At 37.5% G+C, this 27,236-nt stretch overlaps 1 protein-coding gene across 10 annotated transcripts in view; it reads left to right on the forward strand.

Moving 5' to 3' along the window:
• Nucleotides 1-27,236, forward strand: part of COBLL1 (cordon-bleu WH2 repeat protein like 1) — a 150,574-nt gene that overhangs the window by 72,436 nt on the left and 50,902 nt on the right. For 6 of the 10 annotated variants that reach the window (XM_068544986.1, XM_068544987.1, XM_068544981.1 and 3 more), the window contains exon 2: nt 14,782-14,976. The exons of 1 other annotated variant lie outside the window; for it this stretch is intronic. In XM_068544986.1, coding sequence (XP_068401087.1) covers nt 14,782-14,976 — 195 coding nt within the window. Of the gene's footprint in view, nt 1-14,781; nt 14,977-22,130; nt 22,145-27,236 lie in introns of those variants that run through there. 3 more of the 10 variants (XM_068544983.1, XM_068544985.1, XM_068544990.1) reach the window with 2 other exon arrangements.

Raw genomic sequence — 27,236 nt, forward strand, 5'->3', positions numbered from 1 at the left:
CGCTTGCCCCAACTAGAGAAAGCCCTAGCACAGAAACGAAGACCCAACACAGCCAAAAATAAATAAATAAATTAAAAAGAAAAGGTAAATGACTTTATGTTAGACGGGAGGAGGAAGAGAAAACTGTTTTAATGGGCTATAGATGTTAGGAATCCTAGTGGTTGGTTGATTATTTTTATACATTGCTTTAAAGACAATCAGATTTAATACGATTGGGAATAATTTACTCCTTGTACAAGTTTTCCTTTTTTCTGAGAATCAGGGTCAAATGGTGAAAGGAAACTGCCATTTCATACCAAATATATCAAATGTCCTATCCTAGTGTGTTTCTAAGAAATTAGGATTTTTTTTTTTTAATTGGGAAAACATTTGAGGACCTGACTCTATGTGTGTGTGTGTGTGTGTGTGTGTGTGTGTGTATCTATCTGAAAGAGAGAATTCATTCATTCAACAGTATTTTATTAAGCACCTTCTTTGTGCCAAAAATATTCTAGATCCTTCAGGATATAGCACTAAACCAGAGAGTAAAAGTGCCTGGACTCAGTGAGCTTTCATTCACTCATCAGAATTCACTAATCTGAACTAATCACTAGTCAGAATTGTGACCATTTAAAGTAAGCCATTGGAACATTACTGTCATTGTATGAAAAGTATAGAGTATGTAAACTGGGATCTCTTTGCTTAGTATACCATTATGTGCTTGCAATAAATAAAGAAATACCTAAAGATAATTAAGGAAATAGGAAGGCCAGCTCTTTCACAGAGATCTTTATCTCTGTCAATATTCTTTGTCAATAAATATTGTTTGGTTTTCAATTTCATTGTGATTTTTTAGTTATGATGGCACAAATAAGATTTTTAATAGATTGTTTACTTCCCTTTACTAAATTATTTACTTGGGGATTGAAAATAGTCATGAAAGCATTTAATTAACAGGAATGAATTGTTTCTGGGGGAGGGATAAATTGGGAATTTGGGATTAACAGATACAAACTGCTCTGTATAAAATAGATGGACTGCAGGGACCTGCTGTGTAGCACAGAGAACAATATTCAGTGTCTTGTGGTGGCCTGTAGTGGAGGGGAATCTGAAGAATAATATGTGTGTTGTGTGTATGGCTGAGTCACTTTGCTGTACACCTGAAGCATTGTGGGTCAACTATACTTCAATAAGAAAGCGGGAGTGGAAAGAGAAATAAATTGTTTTAGATCATTTTTCCTTGGATAAAAGGGATTATTTCTACAGAAGGTTAAAAATGATAGTTTCTGGAGAGTTATACTTATGTATTTATATCTCACTACTGCTTAGATTATTATTCTATTGAGAGAAAAATTAGTACCATTTCTGACATGTTTGATCTGACCCATAGTGTTCTAATTTTTTACTATCTTTCTTATAAAATTCAGCGGAAATTAAGAGACAGCTGGTGTGATTTTTGCTTGGACGGCAGGTGTTTGGATGAACTACCTAAATTGAGTTTTGGGTCACAATTTCTTAAAAGATTTGTCACAGAATGGGTCAGAGTTTTCCAGGAATCTTATGTCTAGTAATACTGTAGAAGCTCTTAAATTTTAGTCAGCTCAGTCACTGGGTCAAGTAAGATTTCCATTCCCTTAGTAAAACATGCTGAATGGCTGTCCTGGCACAATGAACCCCCAAAGCAGTAAGCTACTTTCTATATTGCCTGTACATGCCTCTTGTTATATTTTATCAAAGATTTGTTTTGACTGTTTCCTAACCTGTTAAGGCCTGTTTTTACAGTTACTTATTGTAATAATGTAATTAACCTAAATATTATAAACACATGATTTGAATTCATTAAGAGAGTTGTCCTATAAAAGCGAAGTTAAATACTTCAGAAAGAATCTTTGGTGAGCCAGCTACCCTGCCCCTCCAAAAAAATGTACTGTTGAATTATATGTGAATGAGACAACTGAAAGAATGAAATAAAATGCTAAAATCAAGGAATTTGCATTCGAATTGCTTGCAGCTGTCTTGAAATCCTTGGCTTACTTTAAAAAGTTAGGAGGCAAGCCTTTATGTGCTAATTATACAAGAAGTACAAGGTGAAAATTTAGTCAGTGGGTACAGCTGCAAATACAAACATTTCACTCTACATCAATGAAATTAATTTATCTGTGTATTTTAAGTTAAAATGCCTAAGGTTTACTTGAACTTTTTTTTTCTTTAAATTTTATTTATTTATTTATTTATTTATGGCTGTGTTGGGTCTTCGTTTCTGTGCGAGGGCTTTCCCTAGTTGCAGCAAGTGGGGGCCACTCCTCATCGCGGTGCGCGGACCTCTCACTATCGCGGCCTCTCTTGTTGCGGAGCACAGGCTCCAGATGCGCAGGCTCAGCAATCGTGGCTCACGGGCCTAGTCGCTCCGCGGCATGTGGGATCCTCCCAGACCAGGGCTCGAACCTGTGTCCCCTGCATTGGCAGGCAGATTCTCAACCACTGCGCCACCAGGGAAGCCCTAATTGAACTTTTGATTTTCCACTTTAAGTGGCTTTTTAAAATAACCTACTGATTAGAAATGTTAAAGGATTTTTGTTACATTTGCATTCCTTTTTGATCATTTTCCTAAATCACTATTCTCAAACTGTTTTCTGTAAGATAACATTAATTAATATCTATTCTATTTATATATTTAAAAATGCGATAGAGTTTTTTCTCCAAATGAAAATTTTAACTATATAAGAAAAATACAAAATACATTTATGCAGCTTTATGTGTGAGTTTAAAAGTACAGTTTGGAACTACACTTTGTTGCATAAGCAATACTTATGGGGGAATCTTATCTTTTCTGGGTTTAGGTAGTGAAGCTAGTATATAAGTTAAATGCAGTTATGCTGTGTTTTCATTACACCAACTACCTCTTCCTTTGTTAGATATGATATGTTAGATAAGAATGGCTTAATGGAAAAGCAGAATCTTATGGTCCTTGAGCTGTTTTAATTATAATCAAAATGTTTCTTGGATAATCAGTTTGTGTCTGAAGCTCTGTTTGGTACAGTCTACACATGGCTTATAATTCTTGAATATCTATTGGTCTTTCCTGAATATGTGATCATTTTAAATGCCAGTGACTTTAAATAACTTTGAGGAATCATGGCTTTAAACTATTTTCTTGTGCCTGGTGGGAATTGGGAGGAATTTTTACACTGAGTACTAAGAAGAGGCTATATTGGTTTTGTTGTGAAGTCTTCACATGAATGATGTACCAAGAAGGGGTGTGTATAGACTTGCCTGTAAATGTTCACAGCAGCATTATTTACAATAGCCAAAAAGTAGAAACAACTCAATGTCCATCAGTTGGTGAATGGATAAGTAAAATGTTGTATATTCATACAATGGAATTCTGTTGGGTAACAAGAAGTAACAAAGAACAGATACATGGTACAACACGAATGAACCTCAAAAGCATTATAGTCAGTGAAAGAAGCCAGACACAAAAGGACACATATTGCATGATCCCATTTATATGAAGTATCCAAAAAGGCAAGTATATAGAGACAGAAAGTTGATTAGTGATTGCCTAGGGCTTGAGATGGGTTAGAGTTAGGGCAAAGATATTAGAAAGAAAAATGATGATCTTTGCGTACCTGAAGCACTTACTAGGAATAGTAGAGTGGAAGAAGTAATAAGGACTTTTGTTTTTAAATATATCTTCTGTGCTATTATTGTACCTAACAAAATTAATAGTTCCTTTTGCATATCATCTAACAACCAGTTTTTATTTAAACTTCTCTAACGGTCTCTTTGTCCAAATTGGATTGAGTTTCACACATTACTTTGGTGGTTTTGTCACTTACATCTCTCATTCTATATCAGTTCTTACCCCCGCCCCCATCATTTTCCCCACATTGTCAGTTTGTTAGAGAAACTGGATTGTAGACTATCCACAGTCTAGATTTTGCTAATTATTATGTTTGATAATTATTAAACAGTTGAACTATTTGAGCATAATCAGAAAATGACTAACTCTTCATCCAAAAGAATTAATTTTCCACAGAGCTGAGAGCAAGTAAGCTCGCATTTAGGAGCCTGTAGCAACTGTTTAAGATAGAAATCAGCAGTCTTTCAGAAATTAGCAGCCTTAGGTGTTCTAAGACTTGATTTATTCTGTTATATTGCTACATTTCTCCTGGTAATAAGATGGATGGAAGACAGTGGGAAACTGTGAATCATACTCCCTGAGGAAAGGTGAAAGGGGCCTAGCAGGTGGTTGGCACAAAGACCTCCCCCCACCCCCAACATAAAAGCAAAAACCATGGGTCCGGGGTTTGAAAGTCGTGCCACTTAGTGAGGGAATAATTGAAGGAAGTCTTGGCAGAATTCTTGGGTTTTAATTCTTATTTTGTTAAAATACCATATACCATAACAGATACCATATTCTTGGATTGGAAGAATCAATATTGTGAAAATGACTATACTATCCAAAGCAATCTACAGATTCAGTGCAATCCCTATCAAATTACCAGTAGCATTTTTTACAGATCTAGAACAAAAAAATCTTAAAATTTGTATGGAGACACAAGAGACCCCGAGTAGCCAAAGCAGTCTGAGGGAAAAAAAAGGAGCTAGAGGAATCAGACTCCCTGACTTCAGACTCTACTACAAAGCTACAGTAATCAAGACAATATGGTACTGGCACAAAAACAGAAATATAGTTCCATGGAACAGGATAGAAAGTCCAGAGATAAACCCATGCACCTATAGTCAAATAATCTATGACAAAGGAAGCAAGGATATACAACGGAGAAAAGACAGCCTCTTCAATAAGTGGTGCTGGGAAAACTGGACAGCTACATGTAAAAGAATGAAATTAGAATACTCCCTAACACCATACACAAAAATAAACTCAAAATGGATTAGAGACCTAAATGTAAGACTGGACACTATAAAACTCTTAGAGGAAAACATACGAAGAACACTCTTTGACATAAATCACAGCAAGATCTTTTTTGACCCACCTCCTAGAGTAATGGAAATAAAAACAAAAATAAACAAACAGGACCTAATGAAACTTGAAAGCTTTTGCACAGCAAAGGAAACTATAAACAAGACAAAAAGACAACCCTCAGAATGGGAGAAAATATTTGCAAACGAATCAATGGACAAAGGATTAATCTCCAAAATATATAAACAGCTCATGCAGCTCAATATTAAAAAAACAAACAACCCAATCAAAAAAAAGGGTAGAAGATCTAAACAGACATTTCTCCAAAGAAGACATACAGATGACCAAGAGGCACATGAAAAGATGCTCAACATCACTAATTATTAGAGAAATGCCAATCAAAACTACAATGAGGTATCAACTCACACCGGTTAGAATGGGCATCATCAGAAAATCTACAAACAACAAATGCTGGAGAGGGTGTGGAGAAAAGTGAACCCTCTTGCACTGTTGGTGGGAATGTTAATTGATACAGCCACTATGGAGAACAGTACGGAGGTTCCTTAAAAAACTAAAAATATGGCCCAGTAATCCCACTACTGGGCATATACCCAGAGAAAACCATAATTCAAAAAGACACATGCACCCCAATGTTCATTGCAGCACTATTTACAATAGCCAGGTCATGGAAGCAACGTAAATGCCCATCAAAAGATGAATGAATAAAGAAGAAATGGTACATATATTCAATGGAATATTACTCAGCCATAAAAAGGAATGAAATTGGGTCATTTGTAGAAACGTGGATGAACCTAGAGACTGTCATACAGAGTGAAGTAAGTTAGAAAGAGAAAAACAGATATGTATATTAACACATATGTGGAATCTAGAAAAATGGTACAGATGAACTGGTTTGCAAGGCAGAAATAGAGACACAGATGTAGAGAACAAACGTATGGACAACAAGGGGGGAAGCGGGGGGCGGGGTGGTGGTGGTGAGATGAATTGGGAGATTCGGGTTGACATATATACACTAATATGTATAAAATAGATTAATAAGAACCCGCTGTATAAAGAGATAAATAAATAAAATTAAAAAAAAGAAGCAATGCGATGTTTGTAAAACTGCTAACCATATAAAGCTAAGTTGGGATTTAAAAAATATATATATAATGGGGATTTAAATTTGGAGAAGTTATTATTAAACTTTGGGACTACTTTTAAGATTGTTACATTGAGTGATTCTGAGAACTTCCTGAATTTACATGAACTTGATTGACCTAAGTAGCAACATTCTGGCAGTGTTTCAGACATTACAAAGTTCTTAGGAAAGTAAATCATTAACTCTAATTGAATACCTACTATCTGTCAGGCGTTGTACTAGACTAGTGGTTCTGAAACTTGGCTGCACTTTAGAATTGCTTGGGGAGATTTTAAAAATCCCCATAGCCAGTAAATCAGAATTTCCGGGTGTGGGGCCTGAACCTCAGCATTTTATAAAAGTCCTCAGGTGAGTCCATTGTGAAGCCAAATTTGAGCACCACTGGGTGAAGAGTGGGCTGAGATGGGTGGGGCTAGGCGTTGGCCTGCCCTTTTGAGTGGTCGGAGAACACCTATACAAGGAGGAAATATTTGACCTGCTGTCTGGATGAGCTGAAGGAGCAGGCAGTTTGAAATTCTGTGGTGAAAACATTGGGGGCAGAGGGAGCAGCTCTGCAAGTCCCTCAGATGTGAAGGAAGGGAAGGAAGGCCAGTGTGAATTACATAGGGAGTTGCAACTGAGTAAACAGAGGGGAGGTTGGCAGGGGCTGGCTCAGTGATTTCTTAGACGTTAGCATACATCAGAAGCACTTGGAGAGTTTTGTCAAAGGTGCATTGCAGGGCTTTACCCTCTGTGTTTCTGATTATTTAGGTCTGGGGTAGGGCCTGAGAATTTGCATTTCTAACAAGGTCCCAGGTGCTGCTCTGAAATCACACTTTGAGAACCACCAGGCTGGCTCATCTAGGGCTTTGCAAACCAAGAACAGGAATTTGGTTTTATTCTCAATGTACTGGGAGACCAGTGAAGGGTCAGAGATGTGATGTGGTCTGATTTACATATTTAAAAGATCACTCTTGGGCTTCCCTGGTGGCTCAGTGGTTAAGAATCCGCCTGCCAATGCAGGAGACACGGGTTCGAGCCCTGGTCTGGGAAGATCCCACGTGCCGTGGAGCAACTAAGCCCGTGCGCCACAACTACTGAGCCTGCGCTCTAGAGCCTGCGAACCACAACTGCTGAGCCCACGTGCACAACTACTAGAGCCCACATGCCTAGAGCCTGTGCTCTGCAATGAGAGAAGCCACCGCAATGAGAAGCCCATGCACCACAATGAAGAGTAGCCCCCACTCGTCACAACTAGAGAAAGCCTGCACGCAGCAACGACGACCCAGTGCAGCCAAAAATAAATAAGTAAAATTAAATATATTAAAAAAAAAAAAAAAGATCACTCTTGACTACTGCACAGAATAATACATTTTAAGGGACAAGAGCAGAAAGCGGGGAGACAAGTCAGGAGGCTGTTGGAGCAGTCCAATCAAGAGCTGATGGCTTAATTGCCAGGGTGGTAGCAGAGGAACTGGTGAAAAGTATGCAGGTTCAGGATGTGTTTTAGAGCTAAAAGCCCACAAGACTTGATAATGAATTGGAAATAGGAGATAGGCATAGAGAGGAATTAAAATATGCCTAGAATTTTTGCTTGAGTTAACAAGGTGGTTAGTGTGGAGCCATTCCCAGGGATGGGGGTTACTGGGGGGAGGCTTGGATGAGAACTGGGGGTAGAGAGGAGAATCAAGAGTTTTGATTCTGAGATACCTATGGGACATTCAAATGGCAAAGACCATGAGATTATTGGGCATATAAGTCAGAACTCAATAAACAGGTCAGGGTTGGAGATGTGAATTTTGAGAGTCATCAACTTGCAGATGGTATTTAAACCCATGGAATTTCATGAAATTACTTGGGGCTGAGGATTGTAGAAGAGAAGAGAAGGGGGCAGACAAGGAGCCCTGGGGTGGCCTCAACACTTAGAAATCAGACAAAGAGATAAGGGCATTGAGTCCGAGGAGTGGCAGTAAAGGAGGAAAACGGTAGGTTGTAGTGTCACACAAAGCCAAGGGAAGAGAAACCCAAGCAGAGGGCTTGAGCAGCTGTGAAGTGTGTCCTTATTGGAATTTAGGCGCTTACTCAAATGTGAGATGAGATGTATAATTATCTATTAGATTTGAACTCACGTAGATGATTGGTGACCTTGACAAGAGAAATGTCTGTTAAGAGTCATATAATGCCTTGGGACTCCCCTTGTTGCCTTTCGTTACTGCTTATCTTTTAAAGCCACTTTGATATATTTACTTTGATTAGATGTAAGGCTCATCAAGAAAAGGGACCTTTTGTTCTTAATTGCATTCCCTCAAGCACATAGCACAATGTTATGCCCACCATTGGGACAGTTTTTTGTTTAATATAATCTTCTCTTGTTTCATTAAACCCAGAGAGACACACTAAGAAATTGTTTTGAAGAACTGATCTCCACTTTATAGTTGAAATGCGTAAGGTAGGAACCATCAAAACATTGCCAGATACTGTACTTCGAAGGACTGTCTCGTCAACACTTACCATAATGCATCTAATGTTTGATAGCCCTCTGTACTGAGAGAGGGTGGCTGTTAAATTTCTTTTTGGTCATTAGAATATAATACTTTAAAAACCTATTGTTTTAAGACTTATAATTCCGTTCTTACATTTTGTCTTTAATATCAAAGCTGTATTTTTGTATAGTATTTCTCTGAATCTATGAGGATACTATATAAATAAAACAAACAGATGAGAGCCCATTGGACTCGAGTAGCTTATTAAGGGTGCAAGTATTGATATATCTCATATACAATTGAAAGATTTTTTTCTTTCAAACAAAGTAGAGGTATTTGAGTAGATTTCTGTTGTTTTGCTGAGCGTCTCTTTTATTCCTTTTCATTTATTTTAAGGATATTAATATTGACAGGGATGGAGTGGTGATTACAGTGGACACATGATTTTGAAGTGCTTTGTAGATCAAGTGATAAAAAAAAAATCAATCAGTAGTGGTAGCAGGATACCATTCAAATGGTAATTTGAATACTCTGTTAAAATTAAGTTTGGGTATTTTAAAGATCAGTTATTGCATAACGTGGAATTGTACCTTAATTTTCATTATGAACATTGAATATAATATTGAGATAATTTTCATGAATAAAATGATGCTTTACCTAAACGATAATTTACTGTGGCTTGTTATTTTTAGGGCTTGATTTGGGAATTTTTGCGTTGACCCAGAAAAGGTTTCTATCTCAAATATCTTTTCAGTATAACCTTCTCTCCACCACCCTTGTGTAAAATTTGTTGCTGTAGCTGTTGAAGGTAGTAGCCTCTGAGGAGCAGGAACTGGGAGTCAAACTAGGCCACTGAGGAGCTTATGTGGAAATCCCTTGAGCAGGAAACTGGCTCAAACATCATTGCCATTTAAAAGGGTGGGGGAACTTCAATGGCAGTTACTGCATTTTTATTATATTAATGAAAACTAGCATTCGTCTAAGCCATAAATTACAGTTGTTATCACATGTTGATGTATTACTCTGCTTTACCAGAATTTCCTACGCTTAGATTATGTTGAAAGCTTTGATTATTTTCACTATACTTTTGGCTTTGGGTGACATTTAATTTAATTCTGTTATCGTTTCCAAGCATCTCAACTAAGAAATGTAAAACATTGGGAGAGATGTGAGTAGGTAAAAGGTATTTTAAAACTTTTGCTGGTGAGTAAGAGATCAAGTAAGTTAACAAAGTCTTAAATCTACTTAGGATTCAGGCCAAATCCAGGCCTCTGCCTGGTATTCTTTTCACTAGACTATACCATGTAGTGAGCAAACTTTAACTGGATAGACACATTCCTGAATTTAATGTAAATGGATCACAGTCGGGAACCAACATATAAATGATCCTACAGGCTCTTCCTCCTAAATACTACTTTTCTTTCAAGAACTGAGTCCCTTTTTTCTTTGAAGTTACCTTAATACCTGCCTTCACATCCCCACAGAGCTCATTTTAGCTTGCTGTCATTGCTCTGAGTCTTCAAGGTTACCCATCTGTTTTATGACACTTCATTTTTTTGCTTTGTATTTGTTGTTTAATTACTTACATATTGCATCTTCCCTGTTGGATTTCTAATTCATTGTGGAAGGATCTTGGTTTGATTCCCAATATGCTTTCCAATTTTCAGGACCAAAGGTGACAAATGCTTTATTATAATAATAGAGAACACTAAGATGTTCTTAATAGAAGTTCCATGTAAATAATATTTCAACAAGTGCTTTGTTCTGCTTTCCTTATTTTTTTTTTTTAAGTTGGTTTACCTTTAGTAATTTAAGATGGGTTTTCGGGGCTTCCCTGGTGGCACAGTGGTGAAGAACCTGCTTGCATTGGCAGGGGACACGGGTTCGAGCCCTGGTCTGGGAAGATCCCACATGCCGCGGAGCAGCTAAGCCCGTGCACCACAACTACTGAGCCTGAGCTCTAGAGCCCGCGAACCACAACTACTGAGCCCATGTGCCACAACTACTCTAGGCCCGCGCGTCTAGAGTCGGTGCTCCGCAACGAGAAGCCACCACAGTGAGAAGCCTGCACACCGCAACAAAGAGTAGCCCCCACTCGCCACAACTAGAGAAAGCCCGCGCGCAGCAATGAAGACCCAAATGCAGCCAGAAAGAAAGAAAGAAAGAAAGGAAGGAAGGAAGGAAGGAAGGAAGGAAGGAAGAAAGGAAGAAAGAAAGTTATAAGATGGGTTTTCATCATAGACTCAAAGTACCTTAGGAAATAAGACAGTCATACATATAAGAACATTAAAACTGTTAAGAGTTCATTGCAGTGTGCAATAGACAGGGAAAATGTACCAAGGAATTGTGATTCAGTCTGAACCTCGAAGGATAGATAATATAGGTAAAGGCAGAGAGAATGGGGAGGGCATTCAAACGGTGACTCGGGGGAGCAAAACTTGGAGATGGGAAGGTGCCTTCAGTGATGAAAGCGGGGGATGGGGAGGTGATGGTAGCAGCAGGAGGTGCCTATCAGACCTTCTATGGTACCACTTCTCTTTTTTTTTTTAAATTTATGCTTTATTCTTTTTTTAAAAATTAATTAATTAAATTTTTTGGCTGTGTTGGGTCTTCGTTTCTGCGCGAGGGCTTTCTCTAGTTGCGGCGAGCGGGGGCCACTCTTCATCGCGGTGCGTGGGCCTCTCACTATCGCAGCCTCTCTTGTTGTGGAGCACAGGCTCCAGACGCGCAGGCTCAGTAGTTGTGGCTCACGGGCCTAGTTGCTCCGCGGCACGTGGGATCTTCCCAGACCAGGGCTCAAACCCGTGTCCCCTTCATTGGCAGGCAGATTCTCAACCACTGCGCCACCAGGGAAGCCCCCGGTACCACTTCTCTTGAAAGCCAAGTCCATTTTGTGGGCAAGGTTGTTCTTGATGCTTTACCTACCTGCGCGTGGTGGCTGGGCTTGTCTTCTGACCTTCCTCATGAAACTCTTCTAAAGCCCTAAGGTTCCCAGTTATTCCTTGCTAATAAGTCCAGTGTATAGTTTTCAACACTCATCTTCCTAAAAATAAAACATAATCAGTTTCTAAAACCTAACACAGCTAATTCTGAGTACCTTGGTGGTAAGACCTTTTTTCCTTCCCAATTACGTGCTTAGGTACCTCATCTTTGTGGGAAGTATTCACTGAATGCATTCATTCAGTAAATATGAGTGCCTACCATGTGGCAGACATTCTAGAGATTTTATACATTAGCAAATATGTGTGACACCAGGCAGTGGAGACAAGAACCTATACTCATGGGATTAATCACTCTAATGGAAGGAGACAGGATAAACAAGTATGTTAGTTGCCCTGACAAGCCCTCAGACAAAAGTAAAGCAGAGAAATAGAGGTGTTAATCTTAAGGTCAAGAACAGACTCTGCAGAGGAACCTGAGTAGGAATTGTCCTAAGTGTGTTCAAGGAAAAGGCAAGAGTCATAGGATCGGAGTGCAGTGAGCCTAGGGCGAAAGTGGGAGAGGGGAGCTTGGAGTGGCTAGAGGTAAGGGACGACAGATTATAAAACTCCAGATCTTATTTTGGCTGAGGTCGGAAGCCATCGAAGGGTGGGAAAGGAAGTTCTGTGATCAAACTTAACATTTTAAGAGGATCACTCCAGCTGCTATGTTGAGAATAAAGTGTAAAGTGACAAGGTTGGGAGCAGGAAGACCACTTAGCAGCTTGAACAGAGGTGTTTGGTAATCAAGGTTGTTGATGGATTCTGGGTCTATTTATAATATAGAGCTGGCAGAATTTGTCAAGGGATTGGATTGTATGTGTGTGAGAGAGGAGACTTTTGGCCCAAGCAACTGAAAGAATTGAGATTTACTGAGATGGGAAGACTTGGAGAGGAAAACATTTGGTTTGGAGGAGATGGGAAGAGGAATTGGAAGTTTAGCTGGAGATTCCAGTTAGTCATCTGAGTCCAGATGTCAAGTAGGCACTGAATTTATAAATCTGGAGTCGAAGGGAAAGGAGATCCAAGCTGACTATTTGGCATTTAAGATTTTCTTCATATGCATTTTGCAAAATTCTTGTTGTATTTATTGTAATAATTTTTTAAAATTTATTTTGGTTGCTACTGTAAAAGAAGTTTTTTCTTTCATTATACTTTGACTAGGTTTTGCTTATGTTTACACAGGCTATTGATGCTGGCATGTATCACTTTGTGCCAAGCCACCTTGCTGAATTCTCTTAATTTATAAAAGCTTTTTCATTGATTCACTGATTTCTTCTCCTTTGACTTTTCTCTGGAATTTTACCAAACTCTTCAATTCTGAGAAGTACCACTTTCTTTCATGGCTTGATTTGCTTTCCTTTGCCTAAAATATCAATTATTTCTTGTCTTTTCCTGTGAGTTTCTATTCATTCCCCCAAACCCAACTCATGTTTCCCATCTGTCAAACATTTCTGGATTCCTAGGAAAGTTTCTCTTCCTATGAGCTGCAGCTGTACCATCTGCATACCTGTATTAGAACAATCATCAAACTTTATTCTAATTTTGTATATATCTGTCAGTCCTTTTGGGGAAGGAGAACTGGGTCTTACTGTCTTTACATCCCCAGTGTTTAGCTGAATCTGCTACGTGGTTGTCTGTTACAGGATAAATGTTTGTTGAATAGATGAGTAGTCAGTTTGGGCAGATTAAAAACATTTGGAAATTGGATAAAGTTTTTCTTCATATAGATTTTATAAACTTGTTATATTTATTGAAACACTTCTAAAAATTCATTTTTGTCACTATTGTAAAAGAAATATTTTCTAAAGTGTAATATAACTTTGCAGTTATACTCCTAAAAATTAAAGGCCTATTATTTTAGAAAATTAATGTAGGAACCTTGTTTCTGTTTTTTCATGATGCTGAGTGCGCAAACGTGCTTGGATTTGTAAGACCTTACATTTTGAAAATACTTAATGGCTGGATGTTACGTATTTACTTACAAAGAAGGCCTTTTATTTTGCATGGTTTTTATTTTTGCCTAGGAATCATCAAAGCATTGAATTGGCCATGTGTAGAATGCCTACTACTGTTTCTGTTATAAATCAGTTAAGGGGTTGTCCTAGTAAGTGACACCGAAAGATATTTATTAGAATAATTATTTGTAACATTTTTTATTGAAATAGAAATATACTTTATCAAATAACCAATCACAGTTCACTGTTCATTGCTGAGCACAGTGGGAAATACAGCATGCTTCTTTCTTACAGGGAGTAATAAATGTAGGCAGAGAGATGAAACTGGTACCCAGGGGGAAAAAATGGGGAAAATGCTACATTTGTGGAATCTGTTGTATGTGCCTTATAGGGAGACACTTGATATAGGGGGGTGGTAGGAGAGCGGTTTCAGCTAGATTTTGAAGCATAGGTAGAGTTTCATCTGGATAGAGAGGCAGACTACACTAGATTGGAAAACAATAGAATGAGAGGCACAAAGGTAAGAGCTATTAGGAGGTGTGGAAATGAGATACTGATTTCCATCCTAGGACAGTAAGAATTTTTAAAATTTGTTCCACCAAAGAAAAATGCAGTACTTTTGCTTCGCTGTAGTGAACACACATTAATTGAATTTAATGAAGGCCGATATCAGATCTCTTTTGTTACCATGTTTCTTTGTATTGCCAAGTAATGCAAGCATATTGTTAAAAACAAACAAACAAATATGCTGATTTTAAAAGGCAGAAAAAGGACTTTCCTGGTGGCGCAGTGGTTAAGAACCCACCTGCCAATGCAGGGGACACAGGTTCGAGCCCTGGTCCGGGAAGATCCCACATGCGGCTGAGCAACTAAGCCCGTGCACCACAACTACTGAGCCTGTGCTCTAGAGCCCGCGAGCCACAACTAGTGAGCCCACGTGCCACAATTACTGAAGCCTGTGCACCTAGAGCCCGTGCTCTGCAACAAGTGAAACCACTGCAACGAGAAGCCCGCGCACCACAACGAAGAGTAGCCCCCGCTCGCTGCAACTAGAGAAAGCCCGCGCACAGCAACAAAAGACCCAACACAGCCATAAATAAATAAAATAAATAATAAAAATAAATTTTTAAAAAAAAAAAAGGCAGCAAAAACGTTTACTTAATTCCATCATCCCGAGTAAGCTAACATTTTAGTGCATTTTTTCCCCTAGGTGTGAAAAACATACATACACACATTTTGTGTTTTTATTAAATGAGATCCTATTAGCAAATTATTTTTAAAATACATATATTTTATTCTCTGTGTTTTGTTTTAGTTTTAGGAGAAAACCAAAACCCAAGGCACCGCTTCCTCCAGCTGAGACCAAATACCTTGATGCCTCTTCAGTTGATGATTCTGTAGAATCTTCTGCTTTTATCATGGAACAGAAAGAAAACACGATAGATAAAGATATTGAACTCTTGGTGGTTCTACCTGGGGATATTATCAAATCTACTACTGTTCATGGCAGGTACGATGGAGTGAAAGAAATACCAGGACTTCCCTTTCTTCTTCTGTAATTGAAACCCTCTGTTGTAGACTTCTTGATTTTTTTTCTTTGATAGATACTTTATTCATCACTCAGTTTACTTATCTATTAAAAAAGTAAATGCTAAAAGATATTAAAATTTTTATAACAGTGCTTTAAATATCAAATCTATGAATTCCACAACCCCAGTGAAGTGACTCTTGGAATTTGGAACTATTTTACATTTTGTTAGTCATTAAAAAAAAATTTTTTTTTAATAGCCTTTTCCAGAGGAACAGTCATCAGTTTTATTGATTTTCTAAGTCAAACTTACAAAGCAAGCCAGGGACCCATAAGAAAACTCTTTCCCTTCCCTTCCAAATTATTCTTTCTCTTTTAAGCCGCTTCTCCAAATTTGACTTTGCAGAAGTTATTAACTGCTCTTAAAAGGTAATACTCTTTTATTTATCAAAACAGATAAATCTGTCTGTAGAACTAGCAGGATTTTTCACATCATTGAATGATTTAATAAACTTATTTAAAATGTGGATAAATTTAATAGAAACAAAGAATTAAACTTTAATCCAGCGAGAAGGGAATATGTGATTTAGGAGACTGATATTTTTAATACCTGAATAAAAATTGGAAAAATGTAATAAAGCCAAGTGTAATTTTCCATTTCATTTTGAAGTGGAAAGTTACATGAGTTGTATACTTGGTCTTGTTCCACCTTTCACCTTCAACTACCCGTTTGTTATCAAGAGTCCTGTTTTAGAAATTTAAGCTATTTTGATCTTAGTATTGCATGTGTATGTATATATGTGTGTGTAGAACGAAAGAATAAGCAGGCAACATATTGAGTACTGCATTTTTGAAATGTGGTTTTATCTAGATGAAATTTATTCAAGATAACCTTAATCTTGAGATCTATTCTTAAGATTATGTACAACTTTATGAATTATTGAAAGTTCATGAAAATAGAAAAGTTCAGCACTAGCAAACAATACATAGTATTGTGTATTAAATTCTCATTAAATTTAAGTAAGTTGCACTTTGCCATTTATTTTGTATTGGAAGTAGTTTTGGAGATGACCCATTGAACCATATTTAGGAGGTTGAGAACCCTGTGACTGACCTTGGTGGGCTTCCACCTTAGATGCAGGTGGGTTTTGCCTCTTCTGAGGGAGGAAGGCATCTTGTAAGTTAGAGACAGTGGCCATCGCATCATCTTCAATCCTTTAAATCACACCATTACCCTGGTTTTAAAATAATAATGGTAATGGATGTGGCTAGGGGTAATAAAGGCAATTCCTCTTATGTTCCCTGAATTCAAGGTAATTTTTTTAAAAAGTCAGTATTTTTTCCTAGTTCTTCACTGATGCTGACAGGTAACAATGGTTTCATTATCAGTACTCCTCAAACTTTCATCTTGAATATACCAGTCATCTGTTTATATTGCCATCTTCTCTACTATCAGCCTTCTGGGTTCTTTTGTTTGTTTGTTTGTTTTTAAACCTCAGTGACTTCAGTGTTAGAATCATGGGTTTCCCCTCTATCCTGTCACCCATCATAATTACTTTAAACTTTTCCACATGCTACCCTGAGCTAACTTTTCTTCTGTTTCCTTGACTCTGGGAAAATACATCCATAGTGTACATCCCATGTCCACCTGGACCGTGGTATCTTACCACTTTGAAGCTGATCCAATACTGAGATCTTAGGTTCCCTCTTTGACACAACTTTTTTGAATCTAGCTTATCCACTTTCTCTTTCTTAATTGGATTTGTTCTTCATCCTCCTTTATTAAGTCTAATTGATGATTTCTCTTCCTGTTGCTGCATTTTTCTTCATATTTGACTTGGATTCTGCATCAGTCATTTCTACTACATTTGTACTTACAAGGACCCTAGATTTTCCCCACCCTTTTGACCTTCCAGCATGTTTGCCTTCCACGTTCCTAAACTGGAGTAATTTTCCATCAGTCAGCTTTTTGTTTCTGGGCCACCAACTGTTGTTGAATTGCTTCAGTTTTCTTATCTATAAAAAATGTTTTATAACTGAATTGTTGTTGGGATTAAATGAAATACTTATCAGTGCCTGGCACATAGTGACTTCCACCATTTTCTTTTGAGAACTGTTTTCCTTAACCCTGGGCTCTCTCCATTCATTCCCCACCCTCAGGTTAATCTGACTAAAACATCCCTCTCTTTGTGGCACTCGCTTTGATAAAAGACTGCAGGGATGGCAATTCAACAAAGTAAGGAAGTCCAAGCTAACAAGGCTGGACACTGGGGCACCTTCTTCTCTTCTCCTCTGGAGTTAAGCAGGCTTTCCTTCACTACTCCCCTTTGAATAGCTTAAGCTTCAGCTGCATGACTCTTTGATTCTACAGATACTCTACTTTTTCCACCTCCACACTTTTTTTGGAAAGCCATTCCATCTTGAGTACCTTACCAGCCGCATTTTATCCAGTTAATGTAGCTCAAGTGACACTTTTGATTTAAAGGCTCCCTGATCTCCCCAGAATGAACTATTACCTCTGACTTCCAAACTCTTCTGGCACTTTATAACCAGATAGGACAATCATAGATTGTCCTATGCTATAATTTATATGTGTATCTTATCTTCTTAAATAAACCATAAGATCCATGCAGGTATCACGACTTTTCTTCTTGGTGCTTAGCACAGTTTATTTTTTCTTTTTTTCTTTCTTTTTCTTTTCTTTTTTTCTTTTTTTTTTTTACAGTTTCTTGCACTGTAGTAGGCATTTAGTAAATTCAGCATATTGTCTTCCTAAATCTTATATGTTGATGGAGGTAGCAACTTAAATGGTGTGTCTTGAAGAGGCATTTGGATGGGTCCCAGTAGCTTTCCCAGGATCTCTTAAATATATTTCCTCAGGTAGAGAGTAAGGCAAGAATGCCCCAAATTCTGATTGCTTTTTACATTTTATTTGAAAAATTTAAACAAAACTTTAAATTTTGGGGCTGAAAAACTTTTCTGAGAGTAGAATTTGTTTTATATCAGTGTTTTTACTAGGGGGTTTGATTTTGAGACTTTGTTCCTAATAGTTTTATCACTCAGGAATAACTCAAGTTGTAGACACTATGACTAATTTTTTTTTTATATTAAATGTTTATAATTAAAAGTGGTTGTGTGATTCTGAATATTTCGGGAGTGTGATTCTGGATATCTCAGGAGTGATTCCAGATATTTTAGAAGGCGATTCAGGATATCTTAAGAGTGTGATTTGGGGTATCTTGAAGGTTGCAGCAACTGCTGGCCCGTTATTTAAAAAAAACCAAACAAAAACCAACGTTTAACAATAACAACAAAAACAAAAATGTACAAATAGAAAAATTTATTCTATTTCTGAAAAATATTAGCTACCTATGTGAAGACCCATGATATAGATAACTTAAATTTCTTCTGGGCTTCGTTACCATAAATGGAATAGGAAAATTTTCAACAAAATGATACAGGAATTTAGTGGGGGACTACAGAAGAATCATTTTAAATAAGTTTAAGGGCATAAGGTTTTCTTAGCTAAATCAGAGTTCCATATGTTACTGTGAAGGATCTCTAATTTAATTTTTTGAGACCATCTCTTCTTAATTTGTCTAAATATTCTTTGTATATTATATATATTATATTTATTTTGATAGTATTATTTATATATATATTTCCTTTGGAGAAGAATATCAATATGAGCCTGAAATAAATATTTAGAAACTTATCATATGCTTCATTTAACTGTTCAGAAAAGTTTTGCTTCTCAAAATGTATTCTTGGGGATGATTTTTAGAAAGTTCCCCTCTCTTCTTATACAGTTCATGCAGAGATATGCTCAGAATGTTTCATTTTTGAGAATGTAACACACAGCATTATTTTCAGAAGAATGCACTTGTTTGTACATTGATTTTTCACCAAAGAGCTTATTCGGATTAAGGAACACAATAAGACTGGAGGTGGTAATAGACTTTATGCTCAGGGACAAACTAAAAACTTGTTATCCTGAATCAGGTTAGGAGCCTTCTGCAGGCTTACCAATCTTTTGGTACCAGAGCTTTGTGATATTGACTCTTTAGTAACCAAAAGTCACCCGACGTCTGTTATCTTGCCTTTGCGATCCTTGACTTACATTGAAGATGGCTGAGCGGCAGCCTGAAAACTCCTGGAAATTTCTGTGTGTCCTGTTATTACGAATGATTGGATTGAAGGAAGAAGTACAGGTATATGTGTATACATATCTGTGTGTGTGTGTGTGTGTGTTTGTATCTGTGTGTGCTGGTCAAGTAAACAACCTTTTTCACCAGGCAAAGCAGCTCTGTGCCTTATTAAAAGTGAGCATTAAAGAATACTACTGTTAGAGGCAAGCTGCCTAGGGGCTGTGCTCCGAAGAAAGTACCACGCTATGCAATAGCATAAGTGGTGGTGTCTACCAGTACTTGGGAAAAGTTAATTTTTAATGAAAATGAGTTTATAGGCTAAGCTGGCATAGACACTACAGAGAAAATGGAAATATGTGGGTATGTTTGTATATCACTGTAGGTCCTTACCTTATAGTCAGGTGTCATTCTCACTGAATAAGTATTTTTCCTTTTTCCTCTTTCTCTGGGGACACTTTAAAAGCAGTTTTCATTTGGGAATTTGATAAAAGATTGACATTAACCCTCTTTGTTAGCCTATAGGGAGAGCATTCTATGGGTATATTAACATTCTCTCTCTCCTGTAACTTACGCTATTTTATGACCTGAATACCATAAATAGGAGTTTGCTTTGATCTGAGCAAATCTTAGAATACCAGGAATGAAAACACAAAGAAAGCATAGAACTTGAAGTTAGAAAGCTCAGGCTCTACGGTTTATTACATAACTTGCTATGTGATGTCAAGCAAGTCACCTCACATCTCTGGCCTTTAAGACCAGGGTTTTGAAGGGCACTGGGTGGGTCTAGAGAACTAGCTCAGGAGAGTTTTACATGGACTACAGTGCCACCTATTGGAAAAAAGTAGACTATGAAAAACGACAAGAAATTACTGGATCAATGTGGGTCAATTTTGTTTAACTCACCCCTCTCCAAAAAAAAAAAAACAAACAAAAAACAAAAACCAGTAATACAACGAACGGTATGGATCACAGAAGAGTTTCAGAATTTCGTATCATTCTTATATTTATTGAAAAATGTCAAATGACAGATATGACAGATGTGTGATGAATACATTATATAATAGGGTAATAGATTTCAAAAACATACTGCTAAAAATCTATTGCATGGCATAATCACATTGAACTCCATAAGGATGCTTTAAATTTTGGTTTAGATACTTTTTCAATTGTACCTGCTTAAAATAAAAGTTGGAATTTTAGCTGTTAAGTTATTTAAGTGTAACGGTCCTGCCTGAGTTTCTACCTAGTTGGAATCCTGTACTCCAGGCTTTGGCACTCCCCCACCGCCCTGAGCCAGGGAGCACGTAAGCCTCTGTTGGCTGATCGTTCTTCTGATTTGAGAAACGGTGACAGAATACTAACAAATGCCCTCCAAGTCCTAGGAGGGCCACCCTCATCCCTTTCCTTTCCTGGCATCTACACCTTATAACAATGGCCCTTGTTAATGTTACTTTTAATTTTTTATGACTATAAATGCAATGGTTGGGCCTTACAGAAAGTAGGAAAAGACAGATAAGCCAGAAAAAATACTTAAAACACCATGTCATTATTAAGGAGAAAGATTACAGTTATTAACATTGTGGTATATAACCTTTCACTCACACAGACATATACATAGACATACACCACACACACTCAATTGTATATCTACACATATACCTATATAGGAACCTTTTCCTCTTTTGCCAGTATGACATCATATTGTACATGCTATCTTGTAACTCGCCTTTTTTTTCAGTCAATAATTTCTACCTTTCATGTCAGTAACATTTTATCTTATCCTTTGCCCATATTTGAATTGTCCCAATTGCAGTGAGATATATTTGTGGTATTTCTCTTTTTATAAGGGGTGCGTATGTATGTTTAATAGGTATGTTCCTAAATCACAGTTTGTTGTTGTTGTATTTTTTAAAATTTATTTATTTATGTATTTATTTTTGGCTGTGTTGTGTCTTCATTTCTGTGCAAGGGCTTTCTGTAGTTGTGGCAAGCGGGCGCCACTCTTCATCGCAGTGCGCGGGCCTCTCACTATCGCGGCCTCTCTTGTTGCGGAGCACAGGCTCCAGACGCGCAGGCTCAGTAGTTGTGGCTCACGGGCCTAGTCGCTCCGCGGCACGTGGGATCTTCCCAGACCAGGGCTCGAACCCGTGTCCCCTGCATTAGCAGGCAGATTCTCAACCACTGCGCCACCAGGGAAGCCCAATCACAGTTTTTATGAAGGTAATTGTTTATAATTAGCTTCGAATATAATATCCAAAATAAATGATCAAGTAGAGTTTAGTCTAAAGTGGAGAATTTCAACTTTTTTTTTTTGCTTTGAGAAGTATCTGTTTTTAGTATTTGATATAAGACCTTTAATCAATTTAATACTACCCTGATCTATTATTGTCTTCAAATTTAAATTGTGTGTTACTTTCTTCAAAATGTTTCCTATTGCATAATTCAGTAAGCACTCTCAACTTGGAGATTAGGTTTATTTGTTTTATGTACCTGATCCACTTCATTTCATGCCCACAAGCATAGTTAGAGAGCATTCCTGAACTCCTTCTGAATTAGGTGTGTTAGCTTCATTCCTGAACTCACTACTAAATGAGGTGGGTTAGCTTTAGATAAACATCAGTAACAATGGAGAATGTTTTACAAGTTCCTATACTGTTATTGGTAAGTTTAGTTGGGTTGTTGGTATGCATTTGTAAGGGACAGCTGGAACCAATTCAACTCAACTCAGTTTTGAGCATGTATTGAGAATGGGTAAAATACCATATTAGATACTGGGGTAGATTTACAGAATCATACTAAGGAAGAATCTTACTCATTCGGGTTCAACCCCTTATCAGATGCTTGAAATCCATCTAGTCATAAAAAAGACTTATCATCATGCATCTTCGTTTTCCTATGACAGTCCCTGTCTGTACCTATTATCCCAGAGTAATTACTAATAGTGCCCCTCTTTCGATCTCAGGTGTCCAGATTGGATGATAAATTTCATTGCAACCCTATTGGTAAGTGACTTTGTTTAAGCACCTCTAGGGTTTGGAAATTCACCTACGTAGTTGTTGGAGCTGATCTGAAAGCTCTCTGGCGAATCATGACTTTCATTTTTGATATCCAAGTGGATCTTAAAAACGCAAAAATGGGAAGTCTTGTCTTATCTAGCAGGCAGTAAAACTAGGACAAGATTTCCCTTAATATGTGTCATGAATGCAGGAAGGGTCACTGGAGGATTTTAGGGGGTAATTTAGTGATGCCATCAATCTATGAAGTAAAACTGCAGCAGATAGCAGGTAGCCTGTTGCAAACCATCCACCCTATCCTGAATCCTGATTCATGGGATCATGAGGCTAAAATGTAGCTGGATTAGGAGTCAGAACATTTCAATCCTGACTGCACCCTAATTCTATTTATGCTCCTCACAATCTGTTCATGTAACTTCTCTAACCACAATTTTTTCATTCGTAAAGTGGGAGTAGCTTTTGTGGTGGTTGTGAGCTCAAATGAGATAATAGGTATGAAATTAATGCAAGGGATTGTTTGCTTCTATAAGGACTGGGAAATCTCATAGGGATTTCTTCCATCTCAAAGAAGAGTTTCTAAAGAATTTTGTTTTTTTTTTAAAATCGGCCCTCCAGGCAGTCATAAGAGAAAAAAAATCTGTAAATAATGCAAAGCAGACTCTTAAATAATAAACCAAAATTCAAAGTAATGTGGTAGTATAGAGGAGGAAAAGACTGTTTCTTATTTGAATGAGGAAGTAATGAACAAATTCAGCCAATCCTTTTCAACTTTTAGTTATTTGGCTCGGGTTTCAGGTAGACTGCTGGCATGTGCTCCTACCTTAGCAAACAGGAGAACAAGCATCCTTCCTGTGGTGATCACGTGCAGAGCCTGCTTAAAAGTTAATGTCCTGCCTTTATAGTGTTACAGCTCCTTTATGGTAGAGCCAGTCAGTAATTCCCACCCTCAGAATCCGCTAGGTCAGGGTCATTTCTTCTGTGCTTTTGGTGCCAAATGCTGAGCTTTCAATTAAATATTTCAAGCAATTGAACTGGTCTGAGGCTGTTTTCGGATAAGGTCTTAGCCCAACTTAATGCTTATATCCCACTTCTGTGTAAAGATGTACAGGCTTTAGACACAACAATGCTGCTAGTCAAGTTTGTTAATTAAAAAACAAAAAGCAAAACAGCTTTCTCACCTATGTGGTTTTTTTTAAAGCATGTGAATCTCCTTTCAACAATTTCATCTTTTCATGCATTAGACACTGAACAGAAATCTCAAATGCATATTATCTGCTATGTGTTTGAACTCATGGATGTTTAAGCAAAATTACCTAAGAGATAAATAATCATTGGTTCCTATAAATTCACATTCAATGACCCTGACCTACATTGTATTAGGTCCTGGGAAGAAAGTCTGCTAAGAGGTGGTCCTGCTAGAGAGGAGTTCACATCTAGTTATAAATGGAACCCAGATAGCATCTTTAGGTCATTCTGTTCTTTGAGGTCTCCGAAAGATTGGCCTGAACCCCTGTTCCATAAATACCCTTTATAATATTATTGTAAATTCCCAAGGGTTTATGTTCTTGGAGCCGCCTCTGGCTTGGACTTTATATCCTTTTTTTGGATTCTTATTTTCCAGTCTCTACTTTTTGAAATGTCCTTTCTCTCCTTGATTTAACCCCTCTCAAAGCTACCAGGACCATAGCGATGGTTTGCGGGTCACCAGGGAGAGGTTAGTAAGTATATCACATACCAAATAACTTAAATGAGCATTTTAGGCCTTCTATGGAGTCCTTTTAGCAATGCTGCCACTTGGTAGTGTCCCTGCAATCCTGGCCTCTTCCCATTGGCTGGCTCCTCTTTCTGTCTCTTGTGTCATCTTACCCTTTTCTTCCCGCATTAGATTTAATCCTATCACCTCCTTATGAAATATATCTGGAATCTGACTAGTCTAAGCTATCACCTTCTCTCACCTAAATTTTTGCAATAGCTTTGTAACCTCAGGCTACTGTGAATAAAGCAATCAGAATATTATCCTTTAAAAATGTAAAATAGATCCCATCACTCCTCAGAACCCTTTTGTGGTTTTCTACCTCACTTCATAAAATCCCAAGTCTTCACCAGGCCTTCCAGATCTATAAGAAAATCACTCTGATATCATGTCTACTGTTTTCACCCCAGCAGGCTGGTTTCTGTTTTTCTTTAAACATGTGGAGCACACTTCTGCCTCAGGGCCTTTGCACTTGTCAACTATGCCTGGAACACTCTTTCCCCAGTATCCCATTCCATTCAGGTCTCTTTTCTAATGTCATTTTTTCAGTTAGGACATTTTCTAATCTCCATCCTTATCTTACTTTCATCATGGCATTTATCATTATCTGATATACTATATAATTTACTTGTTTCCTTATCCTCTTCTCTCCAGATCACTGGTTCAAAAACTATAGTATGTGTCAGAATCAGCTACGGTGCTTGTCAAAGCACATATTCCTGTGCCTCACCCCCAGAGTCTCCGATTCAATGATCTGGACTGGGGCTTGAGAATTTGCATTTCTAATAAGTTCCCAGCAACACTGATGCTGCTGATTTGTGAATCACACTTGAGAATCAGTGCACTAGAGATACTCTGTCCAATACAGTGGCCACTCACCACATGTGTGTTTAAACTGTTTAAATGTAAGTGAAATGAAAAATTCAGTTTGTTAGTCCACTAGCTCAATGTATTTCAAATGCTCAGTAGCTATATGCAGTGAGTGGCCACAGTATTGGACAGGACAGATACAGAGCATTTCTATCATTGCAGAAAGTTCTGTTGGACAACCCTGCTCTAGAACATAAACTACATGAAGATGGATTTCTTTTTGGTTCCCCCCCTTCCCCCTGCCCAGAATTATATTCTCATATTTATATAGCTAGTCCACTTGGGCTTACTTTAGTGTAAGGAATAAGGTAGATACATAGCTTTTTTTTTCATCAGCTTTTTCCCAATACCAGTTATTGAACATTCAGTTCTTTCCCCAGAAATTTGAAATATCATTATCATAGGCAGTATTAAATCCCCATCTGTATTTTTGTCTGTTAGAGAACTTTCTGGTCTTTTGCATTTATCTGCCTGGGAATAGGAATATTTTCTAGACAAAATTGGCTTCTGGAATTATTGAATAAAAAGTTGAACCTGTAATTATAGAATGAGAGAATAAGGTTATAAAGAAGATCTGTAACTTTTACTTGCCTTTCCAAGAGTCGTTTATTAGAAAACATTTAGGCAGTGAGTTCAAAGGTTCTAGTCAGCATGCAACGTTTTTGCTACAAAAAAAGTATAGTATACTATATATACTATAGTGTGCAAAGATTATAGATGACCATTTTGACTAAAGGAATAGGCCTTAATTATAATATTCTTGGCCCATTATCCATCACTTTTATTAAATTAGAAAATTTGTATATCACAGATAGAAATACAGTAATTCATTAAGGCATATCAGAAGGTTTAAATAAGAGTGTCAAATTGTTATTATCTTTAAAAAATTTTCAAGTATCTTTTTCCTTAAAGGTTTATATGTTTGTACATAAAGGGATGAAAAAATGGTAGCACAAAAATAGGGATTAACAAAACAAAAACAAAACTTTAAACTAATCACTATTTTTGTCTTGTTAACTTTTAGTGTATATTTCTGGCAGAGATTCTAAAGAACTGTAAATTTAAGAAGTAAAAGATGTTTGAAGTGTAAAGTTTAGAATTTTTACATGAATTAGTTGGCACATTTATATATAAAGAGAAAGAGAAATATAATCTGAACATATCACCATTTACTCATAGACCACAGTGGACAGCTCCATTTAGTTGGCAGTGAAAATTCTCTCCTCTTCCAGCTTAACTGTATTTATAATTATACTGTATTTTTCTAGGCATTACCTAATCCTTCTTAAGTTTATTTACTATCAGGGAAAGAAGTACCATTTTCCAAATCTAGAATTGGTACGTAGCATCAAATTGCCGTCATAGAGTACTATGTTACGACAAAATGAACTTCAACAATACCATTATGCTAGTTTTTCTCTCAATGAAATTAAATATGTACTATCCAAAGCCAAAATTTGGGCAATTATAGAAAATTTATGTATGAACATACTAGATAGCTCAAGAGAAGGACATAAAACTCCTAAATATTACTGTGCAAGCATTTAATAAAGATATAGGAAATGTATTTTGGGTATTGGAACATATTCCAGAGAACATTTTTTTACTGAGGGACTTAGTCTTTTATTTATTTATTTTTCTTGGTATATGTATAATGGGTACAACTTGTACGTGGGAGAGAGAAGGGAGGTGAGTGTACTATTATGAAATATACCTCTTTTTCCCAAAGCAACTGGAATGGCTTAAGAATGGGCAACATCCGTAGAAGGTGAGGGTGAGGTAGGGTCTGAATCCAGGGGATGGTTTGAAAATCTATATAAAGTGTTTGACCTCAAGACCACACAGTGCCAGACAACTAATCCTTCCCCAGCAGGACACTGCCTGTCTGAAAATGTTGAACCAGGGAGGCTACATACCTGGGAGTTCCATTTAGGAGACTGGGAATGAGGTGCATATGAAAACAGATTACTAAATTAAAAATAGCATGCTGCACGGAGCAACTAGGCCCGTGAGCCACAACTGCTGAGCCTGCGCGTCTGGAGCCCGTGCTCTGCAACAAGAGAGGCCGCGATAGTGAGAGGCCCGCGCACCGCGATGAAGAGTGGCCCCCGCTTGCCACAACTAGAGAAAGCCCTCGCACAGAAACGAAGCCCCAACACAGCCAAAAATAAATAAATAAACAAACAAATAAATAAATAAAATTTAAAAAAATAGCATGCTGAACAGTGAGATTTTTAGCCTCATTTCCCTGTCAACTTTCTAAAAAACTGGTAGCTGGGTTCATATATCTACTCAAGAAATCGGAGAATTATTTTTTATTGATAGTTATACCTCCCATTGGAAAAAAAAAAAGCTGGCCGCCTGATTACCCTCAAATGAAGCCCATCAACCTATATACCTCAGTTCATGAAAATAGGACTTTTACACAGTGTTTTAGTGCCTCAGTCTTAAATACAA

This window comes from Eschrichtius robustus, chromosome 5 (assembly GCF_028021215.1).
Source record: "Eschrichtius robustus isolate mEscRob2 chromosome 5, mEscRob2.pri, whole genome shotgun sequence".
Classification (NCBI taxonomy): domain Eukaryota; kingdom Metazoa; phylum Chordata; class Mammalia; order Artiodactyla; family Eschrichtiidae; genus Eschrichtius; species Eschrichtius robustus.